This window comes from Mustela lutreola, chromosome 7 (assembly GCF_030435805.1).
Source record: "Mustela lutreola isolate mMusLut2 chromosome 7, mMusLut2.pri, whole genome shotgun sequence".
NCBI classification, from domain to species: Eukaryota; Metazoa; Chordata; class Mammalia; order Carnivora; family Mustelidae; genus Mustela; species Mustela lutreola.
In genome coordinates, this window is record NC_081296.1 from 142,407,454 (window position 1) to 142,422,101 (window position 14,648).

Consider the following 14,648-nt stretch of genomic DNA (forward strand, 5'->3'; position numbering starts at 1 on the left):
GGGAGTCTGCTTCTCCCTCTGACCTTCTCCTCGCTCATGTTCTCTCTCACTGTCTCTCTCTCAAATAAATAAATAAAATCTTTAAAAAAAAAAAAAAAAAAAAAAAAAAAAAAATACGCTTTAAATGAAAATCATTGAATGAAAAATTTCATTCTAATACTTCTATAAATCAGTAAACATTATTAAGCACATAGATAACATGAAAAGTACCCTTTTAAAGTTGTAAAATAGAATTTTCTGGTATACTTATTTCTAACAAAGTATACCTTCTCCACTAAAGGATGTTATGGACTGTGAAAATTTCTGTTCTCACCAGGCCATAGTGGTTATTGTTGAGATGGACGCACAGCATGTCTCCGGACAAAAAACTTACAGTACAAGCTAACTTTGGGAGCTTACCTCTGTCAGCTATTCTTTTCATCAACTGATGCTCACCCCATTTAATCAGATACTTAAGGATATCTTGTTCACTTGCCTAGAATAAGAAATGGCTTAATTTTAGTGAAATTAGACAAATGGCAAATTTCATTACTCACTTTTCCTAGGTCATAATGTACATGCAGTGTGCAACCCAACACCTTTTCCTCTCCACTGGCTGGCTGAGATGTTCCACAAAAGCTGCAGCCCACCAGCAGCGAACACACGACCACTTCATATGTGTCCAATAACCCATCTCTCAGCACCAACTAAATTTTTTATTCTTGTTTTCACCTTTATTTTTTCTTTTTCCTATTCTCTTTACCTATTTTAAACTTATTTTATTCTACTATATGGTCTCTATACAGGTGCCTTAAATTCTTCCTGGGACAAGGTAGAGATAAATCGATGTAAATAAAAGTATATAGATACCTAGTGATTACGATCTCCTGCAGGAACAGAAAACACAGGTATAGAAACTTGTTTTGGCAGAGACACTACACTCTGCACAATGTATGCTACTGACTGGTGAAGGGCCCTTCCAGCAGTCTGTGAAATGGCAAGGTGCCCTTCATTTCTTTGTACTTTACTGAAAATCTCAGTGCAAATCTAGGCTGCTCTCCAAGGCTTTTACTTTCTAAATAGAAATGCAAAGCTTTCTAAAGACAATAATCCGAGAGAACTGACAAATCCTAACCCCCATAATGCACTCCGTCTGGATCAGGACAATGAAACGAGGTTAATGAACAGAGATCCTAAATAAATCAAATCCAATTACAACAACATTTGTACTGCAATCAAAGCACAGATGCTAAGTGGATTATTTAACTCTTCACTGAATTTCTCATTGGGATGGAAACATTTTATTATTTTCCTAGTACAAACAGAAATAGGTAATGACTCAAAGGGTTTATGTTTTTGTAACATTAAAACTGTTGTATAGTTTTTGCCATAAAATTCATAAAACCAATGGCAAACTAATTAAACTTGAGCATATGTTACTTGAAAGTATTTTTTGTAATATTTTAAATTTATTGTTTTTAAATTACCAAATTAGATTGACATATAAGTCAATGACAAGAATTTGCTAACAACTACGGATTAAAAATTAGTTTAAAACAGTATTATATTCTGATAAGACAAACACACTGAGTTTTTATAAGCATTTGAGTAGATTAGAAATTGAATACTATTCTTACTTTGTGCTGCTTAAGCTACTGTCTACAGTCTAAGTATCTGACAATCCACTCAAAACAAGAAATTGTTATAGTCAATTAATGGAAGCCAAGACAATCTCTGTTGGGATATGCTTCTGACCTTGCCTACTGGTATATTTATTTACTGCCCCAACCCCTTTGATGTAGCTCGCTGGGACCTGGGCTTGTTCACAATGCTGAGTCATAGCAGCAGGTGCATGAAGGGCCAGAGGGCCAGAAAGCTTTTCCTGTACAAATCTGAAGAGGGCATCCCTGGGTGGGCTGATCTCCCAAATGGGAGAATAAAAGAGTGTAGGTGGGTTTCCCAGTGCACACATGGATGGCAGTGAATCTGACAGCTGTAGAAATGATTACCTGTAGGTAGTCAGACTGGATAGCAGTGAGCAGATGGTCTTTGCTGAGTTCATAAAAAACATCCGAAGTCATGACCTGGGAAAATTCCTCACAGAGGAAATGTAAAGCTTGTCGATGCACCCATTTAGAGCCATACGGATGAGAGCTCCACTTGAGGATGGCAATTAAGGTATCTAGTGAGATGTTCTCAGCAATGATATCCTCACAGCCTAAAAGAGAAGGTAAATACTTCTTAAGATTAGTCATTATGGAACATCGGTACGTTAGACACTGTGCTTAAAAGTAGCAGTAATAAACAAGAACAAGGAGATAAATAAATTTCATGGAAATCACCAAGACCTGGAGGGACGGGGTAACAGCAGGTAACAACAGACTATGACATCTACAGGAAATCTGCTGTTCAGTAGAGACAGATCCATAGAAAGGGGCAGAGAATCCTCACAACTGTTTAAGAAAACAAGTATCTGTACAAATCCAACAATTTAAGTAAGACACGATAGTGGAGAGCAGTGGACCACAAGGCAAAGAGAAGGTAGAAATGACACAGTTGTGAGAACTGGCCAGTCAGAGAAAGGCTAAAGATGGAAAACACAGTTCATGACACACTGGATGACATGATCAGGACCAGCTCAATGGATGGGTGGAAAACGAAGGTGAAATAGAACCAGGAAAATCAGAAAGTTCTGTATCTCAGTGGAAGAAAATCAACTGCACAGAAGAAGATACGAGAGCTAACTTAACCACAGGCTGCGTAACAATGATACCCGGGCGCTTGAGCTGGACGGATGCAAACTGTGACATGGCTGCTGTAGGGCTGAAGCAAGCTCAAGCTTTTCAGATTCAAGCACAGAGTCCTGACCAATGGAACAATGTGGCACTGATGTCCCGTGGGATGCTGTGTTCTGTCTGGGCCCCATGTTTTAGATGGGGCATTGACAAACGCCAGGATTCTCAGAAGAGGGCAAAAGAACAGTAGGGAGTCTGAGACCTGTCACAGAGGAGAAAAGCTCCGAGCAACCAAGATTACTTGGCTTATGTAAGAGAAACCTGAGGGAAGACATAGGTGCTATCTTTAAATGTCTGACAGACCTTCATGAGGTAGAGGAGAGAGGACGGACTTCCCTGTTGTTCCAAGGGCAGGTCCTGGATGTTAAATGGATATTGAAAGAAGAGGGATTTTGCCTCAATATTAAGACATTTCTAACAATTAGATTTGTTCTCCTCTTGTCCCTAAAAAAAAAAAAAAAAAAAAAAAAAAGGATCCTTCTAGAAAAATACAGGCACAAAGGCTGGCTCATCACCTAAGGGATAGAGTACCAAGAACCCCTACGCTGGATATGGAGCTGACATCAGATAGTGTTCAAGCTGCTTCCATCACAAAGATAAAATCTTCCCTTTAAAAAAGATTTTATTTATCTATTTGACAGAGAGAGAGAGAGAGATCACAAGTAGGCAGAGAGGCAGGCAGAGGGAAAGGGGGAAGTAGGCTCCCTGCCAAGCGGAGTGCCCAACATGGGACTTGATCCCAAGGTCCTGAGATCATGACCTGAGCCGAAGGCAGAGGCTTAACCCACTGAGCCACCCAGGTGCCCCACAAAGATAAAATCATTTTTTAGAAAAGCGGTAACAGAGTATCAATGTGAGAGTAATTTAATCTAAACATAAAAGATTAATTTCCTTAATCTCAACATTCACCTGAGATCCCGATAAGGAACACTGAGATCACCACAATGGACTCCGCGTGTAAACAACACCCAAAGAAGTGAGTACGTGCTGACGAGGAGTGAGAGAAATGGAAAAACTGTAAACCGCTCTCACGATTTTATGGTGAGCCTCGCATGCCAGCGGCCAGAGGAAGACCTGTGTCATTCTGCTGCTTGAAAGCAGGCCCTGGACTAGAGGTGAGGAGAATGAGTCAATCCGTCAGGAGAGGCAATCTGATAGATGAGTTTGGGCATGAAGAAAGGGAAGTTAGAGAAAAGGTGGTTTATTGAAAAGGATGTATCACAATCCTACGAAACCAGGATACTGGCAGAGGGAAAGAAGGAGAATTAATAACATCATATATTTAAATTCCTGAAAAGTTTTCAAAGAAGTGAGAAGTGATAGGAAAAAGTAGGCTTTGCAATCAAGATAGATCGGACTCAAAATCCCACCTTGGCCACTTAGAAGCAAAGTCATTTTGGACAAATCCTTTGCCTCTTTGAGCCTGAAATGTTCTCATTTGTAAAACTGGGTTTATACTCCTAACTCTGGGTTGTTACAAGATTTAAATGATTAACATAAGATTAAATGAGTACCCTTGACACTCTTCATTTGTTCAAACATTCTGCAGTATCTACTTGCCAAGAGCTGTGAATACAATGCTCTTTTTACCACACACTTTCCTGGGTGATGTCATCTGCCCCCCCAAGGCTTTAACTCCCAAACCATCCTCATGACTTTCAAATCTATATACAGTTCCAGGGTGCCTGGCTGGCTCAGTCAGAAAAGCATGGGACTCTTAATCTTGGGTTGTGAATTTGAGGCTCACCTGGGGTACAGAAGATTACTTAAATCAACTTAACAATAAAAACGTCTATGCACAGTTCTAACCCAGAGCTCTCTCCTGACTCCCAGACTCATTCCGTCAACTTCCCACTGGAGAGTTCCACGGGGATATTCTGCAGACCTCTTAAAGGCAAATCAATTTGTTTCCTCTGGGAAATCTAGTACACTCCCCCATGCCCACCCCACCCCACCCCCATCTTTTTAATCCCCGATTTAGAGAAGAATCCTCTTCTTTTCAAAGCCAGAAATCTTAGTACTAACAGTGATTCTTTCTCCTCAAGATTCTTTCTCTCCAATCACCATCAAATGCTGTTCATTCTATTCTTGTTTTAAATAAATCCCCTCCACTGAATCTCTACCACCTCCCCATTTCAGAATCTGATACTTTCTAAACCCCGCATCACTGAAATAGCCTCAGAAAGTTCCCATCTTTCTCCCTTCCAATCTGTTCTCCATACTGTTGCCAGATGATCTTTTAAAATGTAAATTAGATTATATATGTAACAAATTATTCAATAGCTTGCAAATAACTTCAAGATAAAATCCAAACTACATATTCTTGATGGTCTGGCCATTGCCAACTTCTCTAGCCCCATTCCTGTTCATATTCTACACTGCATTCATTACTTAGCATTTCCTAGAGTTCCACCAAACTCTCACCTCCAGGCCTTTGCATAAGTTGTTCCATTTTTCTGAAATGCTCTTAATTCTCCTTCTTAACTCATCCACATTTTTTAGACTTGCTTAGACACAGGTTCTTTCAAAACTCTACCTTCATCTTGTTCCCCAAAGCCTAGGTCAGGTGTGTTCCTCTTAAAAAGGCTGCCCTATTTCTGCCTTAATAGAAGATAAATAAATAATAATAATAATAATAAATAACAGCAATAAACTCTCATACTATTTTATATTTCTTCAATATCTGTCTGAATCCTCTACTAGACTGAGAGCTCCTTTGGGGTAGAGGCCCCACCTTCTGTCATTCTCCAATGCCTGACATCTAGTAGGCTAATCAATTGAAAAAAAAAAAAAAAACAAAAAAAAAATAGCTAACACTTTTAAAACTTATTATGTGCCAAGTTTGTACTTGACTTAGAATATTTAATTTCAGCACTCCTATTCCAAGAAGGTGGTATTACTATTCCCATTTTTTTTTAAATTATTTTTTAAGATTTTTATTTATTTATTTGACAGACAGAGATCACAAGCAGGCAGAGAGGGAGAGGGAAGCAGGCTGCCCGCTGAGCAGAGAGCCGACATGGGGCTCGATCCCAGGACCCTGAGCCGAAGGCAGAGGCTTAACCCACTGAGCCATCTAGGCGCCCCACTATTCCCATTTGACAGATGAGAAAACTAAGATTCACAGAGATTAATGAGCTTGCTCAATTCACACAGCTAGGAAGAAGACAAGTTGTATATAGCTAAACATAGCCTTCCGCTTCTGCTGAAAAATCTCCCCCTTTTTTATTCCTCTAAACTTAGGTCTCCTATGAATCAATGCTCATCAGAACTTCTTCACTTACAGCCACTCCTCTTATGAACAGAAAAGCACCTTATAAATATACCAAACACACTGACACTAACTCACAAATGTGAAAGGAAAACAATTAGGCAAAAAATTGGAATGCTGAAAGGTATATTTTAAGAAGAGATTTATCTAATATTGTCAAATATAGTATTTTCATATTACAGTAGGGATTTCAATTAGTGGTAATTTGCCTTTTGTCAAGGTTATTGATAAGGGAATGAAAACGTACACAGAGCAACAAGGCCAAAGGGGTGCTGGCAGGGAAAGGCCCGCAAGCAAGATGCAGAAAGACTTCATACAATGCCATTTCTTTGGTAAATTTTGGACCAGTCTTGTTGGCCCAAAAATGTTACCAGCACATTTTCGAAGACGGTTGGATTCCTACTGACAAAGGGATACTAAGCCAAACACCACAAGGCCAATGCATAAATCAAAGGGTCCACTTAAGTGCAGTGTGGGTGTTTACTTCTCTGTCAAATAAATAAGTAAAAATCTTTATTAAAAAATAAATTTCTAACCTGTCATGTACAAATACTTCAGTAGAAACCAATAAAAACACTTCTTGAATATTGTGATGATGTCAAAGTGCCAAGAAGTTTCTAAATGCTTACTTTCAGAAACTGTGCTTACCTCATTACAGACACTCTTGGGAGCACTGAGATTCCTTCCCTTGTGCCAGCTTCAGGGTACAGGACAGTCAAATTTGTTTCCTCCCGTTTGGTACTAATTAACTCTCAGAGGGAGTTGTTTTTTCCTCTTCTATTTCCTTAGAGTTTACTGAATTTGTTTTCTAACTAGACATAAAATAGTATCCTCTTCTTTAAAGACAATTAAATACATAATCAGAATGATTATCTTTTTAACTTTTATTATTTTTTTAAGTAGGCTCCATGCCCAGGGTGCAGCCCAACACAGGGCCCGAACTCACAACCCTGAGATAGAGACGTGAGCTGAGACTATGGTGTTTAGCACCTGACTGGGTCACCCAGGAGCCCCTACTTTATCTTCTTGAAGTTAGAAATATAGAGTTTAAGAGTATTATCCAAATATGGCAGATTACTGTACATATTCAGCAACACCAGCTCTCTGATTCCACCACACCCACGGGCACAGTATACATCTGCACCCTAAGACTTTGGAACTGGCCATAAGATCGGCTTTGACCAACGAAATGTTGTGACAAAAAGCATCAAAAGTACTTTTTTGGGAATAGGCTTGACCTCTTGCCTTCTGCCACTGCCCTGGGAAAGAACATGCTGTGGCTAGCTTGTTGATCCTAGGAAGAGAACCAGCAGCAGCAGAAACAGGGTCACCCAGCCCTGGTAAACCACAGTGGCAATCAGAATGACCCCAGCTGCTGCAAACTTAAATTTGTAATTCTACCTGACCTGGAAGTTTGTGAGAAATACATGTTCGTGTCATATGCCACTCAGATTCCCCAGTTGGCTGTTATGCAGCAATGGCTGACTAGTACACCGTGTACCTTTACTGGAGGAATTCAAAAGCCTTTATCAATTTCCTTATAAAAGAAAAACTCATCTGTAGCCAAGACCTTGAAGGGCTCATAGGTGCCATGCATTCTACTCAGGTAGCAGACTTTCAGTGAAGCAATTGTGAGGTTGGCAGATGAAATATGAAGTCAACTTCTTAGGACTTTGTCCCCCCTGGAAAACTGCGTCTTACAGATCCCTTGCTTACTTGATTAATCCTTTGTTCTATTCTCTTTTACCAGAATATTTTCTTTCCAATATGTAGTATCGGCAAAAATGCCTCTTTTTAAAAATTTGAGCTACATACCATAAATGATCAAGACAGAGGGATAAAGAAGCACCAACAAATTGACATTTACTAATAGATACGATTGTTCCTGCTGCGTGTTGAACAGGAACACTTTCTGTTTTTATTATTAACATTTCCCCCTCTTCATGCTCCTCTGATAACTATAAAATACGCTTTGAATCAGCAGATTTTCTGGCAACATGGTCAGGATCTGTCTTTATTGCCACTCTCATACTTGCACCACTGGCAGCAGTGGGAAACCTTTTCACTAGCTCATGTCTGTCACAAGCAACTTTTAGATTCAAAGTTTCATATTGGGCCTGTGGTGGGAAAAGAAAGAACACAGGCAAGTTCTAATAGGCTTCGGAAAAAAGTTGCTTCAACTCTTTCCAACTAACCTGTTTGGAACTGATTCCAGTTCCCAAGGAAAGGAATCACGAAATGAGAGGGAGGTGAGGGCAGTCAAAAGTGCATATAGGCTTTGAATTCGGGTAGTTACATCACCACCTCTTGACTCTCCCCGGTAGAGCTCTGTGCCAGATCAAAGCACACCCGTGATTCTCATTTCCTCATACAGAGGATGAAATAATCCCATCAGAGTTCTGAGGATTATGTTAAATAACATCAGGGAGCCAGTGTCCATCAACACTTACTCTTTTTCTAGGCTAGAAATCTTTCAAATCAGCTGTGCTGACTCCTTTGACATTTATATAGAACTAGTTGGTGCGTCCTACTGACTCTTCCTTCAAGATGCTCTTTGATTAGCCTGTTTTCCATTCCCAGGAATGTGATCTCTGTCCAAATCCTTCATGCCTCACACATCAAATACGGAAGAGCTTCCTGCTGACTCCTGCCCTCCTTCTTCTAATCCACACTGAGCACACTGCCGAAAGGTTTTCCACCATCATCTCTGCATCTTCTCTGTTTTAAACACCAAATGGAATTCCAAAGCCAAGGCAGAAAAGGAAAGTCCCGACATGTAAGGATTAGAAGACAAGTCAATCTGTGCCGCAGTGTTTTTTGTTTTTTTTTTTTTTAAAGATTTTATTTATTTATTGGACAGAGAGATCACAAGTAGGCAGAGAGGCAGGCAGAGAGAGAGGAGGAAGCAGGCTCCCCTGCTGAGCAGAGAGCCCGATGCGGGGCTCGATCCCAGCACCCTGGGATCATGACCTGAGCCGAAGGCAGAGGCTTAACCCTCTGAGCCACCCAGGCGCCCCTGTGCCGCAGTGTTTTTAACTGCCAGTCCATGGACTCTGCAACTTGTGAGAGCTGGTGGCATCAACACTCTTCTCTCCGCCCCCGGAGGACCAGTCCGAAGATTCTACAGAGCATCTCAGAGGGTCCCGGCAGGGTTGGAACCCTGGCGTCTCCAGCAGCGACCAGCCCAAGGCCACTCTTCTGCTTTTTCTCTTCCCCTTTCTCACGATCCCGGGGACTGCACTCCTGTTCAGGGGATTACTTACCAAATAAGCCACCTGCAAGCAAGCTCTAGTTTTAGGCTGCCTTAGCACAGGTTGTGGGGGAATGGCAAGAGACACCATACAATGAGAGGAAGAGAAGTGGCCCTAGGAAACAAGATTCTCCAGTGAGATTCTGCAACTAGCTCACTCACTGAAGAAATGGCAAAAAGGACCCCGGCTCCTAATGATAAGCAGGTGGTGGTGAGCCCTGCATGCAGCAGCAGTTTGACAAAACTGTGGTTTTGCTCTAAGGGAAATGCTAGTTTAGTGGGAGAGGTGGTCTTTGGATAGAATGAGCCCCTGAAATTGGCTGGCTTTAGCTGACTGCTTTCAAAGTCAGGAAAAAAAATGAAACAACCATTCAGGGCAGCCACCCCTCAATCTAGGCATTCTGTCAAAGTCGGAAGACTTTTAGGTGGTCTTTAAAAACATCCTTATTTCCCACAGCTGCACAACAGGCTGCCGAAACTCAGGATCCAGATTTAATTTGAAAGATATCAGACCTCAAAGACTTGAATGCAAAGCCTCAACAAATCTTCGATGATGCAATCTGGGTTTGAACAGAAATAGGTGGGGACAGAAATCTGGAATGGGGTATCTGGGTGGATGAGCGAGGAATGTCAAATGCCAAGATTGTCTAAACTTTCTGGGTTGGTGGGGACACAGCTCTAACTGCTGGCAGAAAACAGCAGCCACCTGCAAAGACAACGCTTGTCCTCTTCAAGATCTGCCTCTGCCTCTGCTCACTGGTTCCAAAACAATAATCAGGAGCTGATCACTCATAAGCACAGTCTGAACAAGGGAATACGATTTCTGTTCTGGGGGGAAAGAATGAACACACCCAAGAACCGCAAGACCTGGAGATATGTACTGGCAGGGTCTAGAAGACTGTTTGTGGGAACGCATCTCGAGTGTGCTGGATTGGGACGCTAGGTCTGCGGCAATATAATACAAGAGGAGCAGGAAGGTGTTTGTATGGATTTCAAGGTATTCACCAGGGCATCTTTTGTTGCTTCTCTGTCCAGTGATAACAAAGACTGGGCAACTGTAGGAACCATCGATAAAGTGATTAAGAGCTCAGACACCTCTGGGATGAAGGTCTGGGTTACCTCAACCTGGCAGGCCACCCCAACCTGCTGAAATATGGGCAAAGGAAAATGACAATTCAGGTTAGGGGACAGAAGAGGGGTACTGTGCTAATTTGTATGGTTCCAGCTTGCTTTAGCTTAGAACTGTCTCCCACAATTTCCATTCCTATATGGTTCTAAGCAAAGTTGGTCAAAGTTGTGCGAGAACAGGAGGCAGAAGCAGCAGCATCACTCTCTGAGTCACCATAACTAGATATGGGGACAAGCAGACACAGAGGCTAGCTGATCCTTGGTCTCCCCTGCTTCGAGTTCAGTTCTCCTTCCCAACTGGCCCCAGGTCACCACCAGATGCTTGGCTGAGGAGCCACAGGCCAGAGCGCCCCTCTCCACATGCCCCCGTACCCTGTGCAGCGCCCTGTGAGTGGCTCAGTGTGTCTGGTCTCTCAGGCTGACTGGCTGGTCGTTCCTCTGAGTTCTGTTTCTCTTCCAGCCACACCTTTCCCTGCAGTGGTGTGAGGCTCAATCCCTAGAAGAATTCCCTTATCCCCTAAGGCAGAGGTGTTCTGCTGCCCAAACTGAACTCTGAGGGAGGACAGTTTTGATGAGAATATCAATTATAGCCCCAGCCTGTCGCAACCGCAGGACTGCGGCTAACTGCACCATCCCTCCCGGACTGGGACTTTTGTAGAGGGGTGGCTGGTTATCACCTTGAAGACTCTGTGATGAATTGGATCTAAATTATTGTTTTCTCATTAAATTAAATCACATCAAATTGTTGATATTAAACCATTTTGACCTATGAAAATAACCTCAGAAGATTATACAACGTGTTAGTTTTCTACTGCTACGTAACAAATTACCACAACAGGTTAAAACAAATCATCTCCTATTTTCTGTGGACCAGGACACTGGGCACAGGTGACGTGCGCCCTCTGTCAGGATTTCCTAAGGCTGCAATCAGGTGTCAGCTGGGCTTGCCTTCTCACCTGAAGAGCTGGGAAGTTCTGGGGAAGAATCTGCTTCCAAGCTCATTCAGGTTGTTGGCAGAAATCCTTTCCTTGTGGCCATGTAAGGACCCAGCTTCCTGTGGCTATTGGTGGGGGGTTCCCACAAAGCTCCTAGAGGCTGCATGAGATTCCTGCCGTGGTCCGCTCAACAGGCCTTTTCACAACAGAACAGCTACTTCATCAATGCTGATGAGGGAAGACGTCTCTAGTTCAAGTCTACTATCAAGATGGAGTCTTCTCTAATGTAATGTAATCACAGGAACTACAGCCCACCTCTGCCATATTGTACTGGTTAGAGACAAGACATAGGCTGTGCTCAATGCTTAAGCAGGTGTAAGTATCAGAAGATGGGGATCATTGGGGATCACCTTAGGGTCTCCTCGTCACAGTAAGTTTATGACCATTCTAGTAATGTGCTTTTGACATGCCGCACAATCCGGATCATTTTAGTCTGTCCTGAGTGCTCCTTTCTTTGATCTACATTAGCTGTCTTTTCTCAGAACACGTCTAATTTTACAACTTCTCTGAAGAGAGGTAAGAAAAACTACAATCAATATTTTAGGTAAAGGTGCATTATAATTTGGCCAAAAAAGAAAAAAAAAAGGCTATTGACAAGGGAGCCAAGAATACTCAATGGGAAAAAGACTGTTTCTTCAATAAATTGCACTGGGAAAACTGGATATCCACATGCAAAGGAATAAAACTGAATCCCTATCTTATACCACTCACTAAAACTAACTCAAGATGGATGAAGGACTTAAATGTAAGACCTGAAACCATGACCTCCTAGAGGAAAGCACAGGAGTAAAACTCTTTTTGACATGGGTCTTGATAATGATTTTTTGTATTTGACACGTAATTCGTAAGTGGTACTATATCAAACTAAAAAGCTTCTGCACAGTAAAAGAAACAATCAACAAAATTAAAAGACAACTTACAGAATGAGAGAAAAATATTTGCAAACCATGTATCTGATAGGGGGTTAATATCCAAAATATATAAGAAACTCCTATAGCTCAAGAGTAAACAATTGATTAAAAAGCAGGCCCCCGGGTGGCTCAGTTGGTTAAGCGTCTGCTTTGGGTTCAAGTCATGATCCCAGGGTCCTGGGGCCGAGCCCTGCATTGGGCTCCTTGCTCAGTGAGAAGCCTGCTTCTTCCTCTGCCTGCCACTCCCCCTGCTTGTGCATGCTCTCTCTGTGTCAAATAAATAAAATCTTAAAAACAAAAACAGGCAGAGGACTTGAATAGACACTTCCCCAAAGAAGACATACAAATGGCCAGAAGTACATGGAAAGGTACCCAACATCACTCATCATCAGAGAAATGCAAATCAAAACCACAGTATACTACCTCACACTTGTCAGAATGGCTGTTACCAAAAAGACAAGAATTAAATAACAGCAAGGATGTGAGGGCCCTTGTGCCCTGTTGGTGGGAATGTAAGTTGCTACAGGCACTACAGAGAACAGCATGAGGGTTCCTCAAAAAATTAAAAACAGAACTACCATAGATTCAGCAATCCCACTTCTAGGAATGTGTCTGAGGCTGATGAAAGCACTGCCTGGAAGAGATGTCTACTCTCCCATGTTCACTGCACCATCACTTACAACAGCCAAGATGTGGAAACAAATAAAGAGAATGTGGTATATATATAATAGAGAGTTATTCAGGTATAAAAAAGAAGGAAATGTTGCTACATGGATGAATCCTCAGGGCATCATGCTAAGAGAAATAAGTCGGAGAAAGACAAATACTGTATGACCTCACGTACATGTGGAAGTTAAAAATGTCAAACTCACAGAAAGAATAGGATGGTGGTTTCTAGGGGCTGAGGGGTGGAGAAATAGGGAGTGGTTGGTCAAAGGGTACAAACTTTCAGTTATACGATGTCTAAGGTTCAAAGTCCTAAAGTGCAGCACGGTGACACGTTAATATTGTGTTGTATACTTGAAAACTGCTTTGAGAGTACAGCTAAGTGTTCTGACCACCACCACGGCCACAAAATGTTAACTATGTGAGGTAAAGGGATGCACAAATCAACCTTACTGTGGTAAACATCTCAGGGTATACACATGTATCAAATCATTACATGGTGCACCTTAAACTGAACACAATGCTATATGTCAATTATGTCTCAGTAACACTGGGTGGGGAAGATAGAGAAAGCTATATTAAAATCTATTTTCACTGCAAAAAAAAAGAGGAAAAGTAAGGTGAGTTTTTCTGGGTTCTATTTCTCATATCTTTTGGGCTAATGTTCAGAATTTGGTTATTTCTACTGGGTAGATATTAAAACTATCCTCCATACATAATATAGAGTCTTAAAGTGCAACATATTTATCCACACGGAAGGATATCTTTCCAGTTTCTGTCCCTTTTAATAGGGGGACCCTTACAAGTTCCTCGCAATAACTAAATGCCAGAGAGCATTAATAATATCATAGATCTATTCCAAATATATTTTTAGGTTTCCTTTCATATATTTTAAAAGTTACATACTTAGACTATCTCTGGATTGTCTATCTGGATGGATTTACAAGAAGCTGGTAACACTGGATGCATCTGTGAAGGAGAACTGACTGGTGGGGGCCAAAAAGTTGGGAGAGCAGGAGACTCTTTGCTGAGACTCTTTGTACCTTTTGAATTCTGTTCCTTCTGAATATATTAGCTATTCAAAAAAAAAAAAAAATCAAATAAAAAACAAACAAAAACCATCACGCTATGGAAGTTGCCAGCAGTTCCTTCCCTCAGTGCCAATATAAAAATCAATCACTGACCACAGAATCCAAGCAAATATTAGAAAGGAAATGAGAAGGTTCTCTGCTTTCAGAACATTACTCCCCTCTGATGGGAAAGAGGCAATCTCTGAGATTCATGCTGCTTGTGTGTGAAAATGTACCCTGCCTGCTTGTATCCTTTATTCTAATAACTTTTGCCATGTGAAAGCTATGTGAAAAGAAAGGACAGAGAGGAAGATAGGAAAGAAGTTACTGCAGTAACTTGGTACTAAAGGAGGTGGCTAAAGCACATAATTATTACAAGAGATTAAAGACTTCTCTATGACATTAAAGGAAAAAGACAAGACTAAGCACTCTGAAGATACTTATTTGAATATATTTATATTGCTTTACTGTTTACTTCATAAATTAATGTTTGATACAGCATTTTTAATATTTAGGCTTTAGTGTTTTTTGGTGTAAGTGAAAACAGCATGATGAAAGGGAAAAGCATTCACACGGATGTCAG

General features: G+C 41.3%; 1 protein-coding gene across 2 annotated transcripts in view; it reads right to left on the bottom strand.

Moving 5' to 3' along the window:
• BTBD7 (BTB domain containing 7) overlaps window positions 1-14,648 on the bottom strand; it is a 79,731-nt gene that overhangs the window by 20,403 nt on the left and 44,680 nt on the right. For both annotated transcript variants that reach the window (XM_059182953.1, XM_059182954.1), the window contains exons 4-5: window positions 1,989-2,197; window positions 400-475 (exon numbers count right to left, since the gene is read on the bottom strand). In XM_059182953.1, the coding sequence (XP_059038936.1) occupies window positions 400-475; window positions 1,989-2,197 (285 nt within the window). The remainder of the gene's footprint in view (window positions 1-399; window positions 476-1,988; window positions 2,198-14,648) is intronic.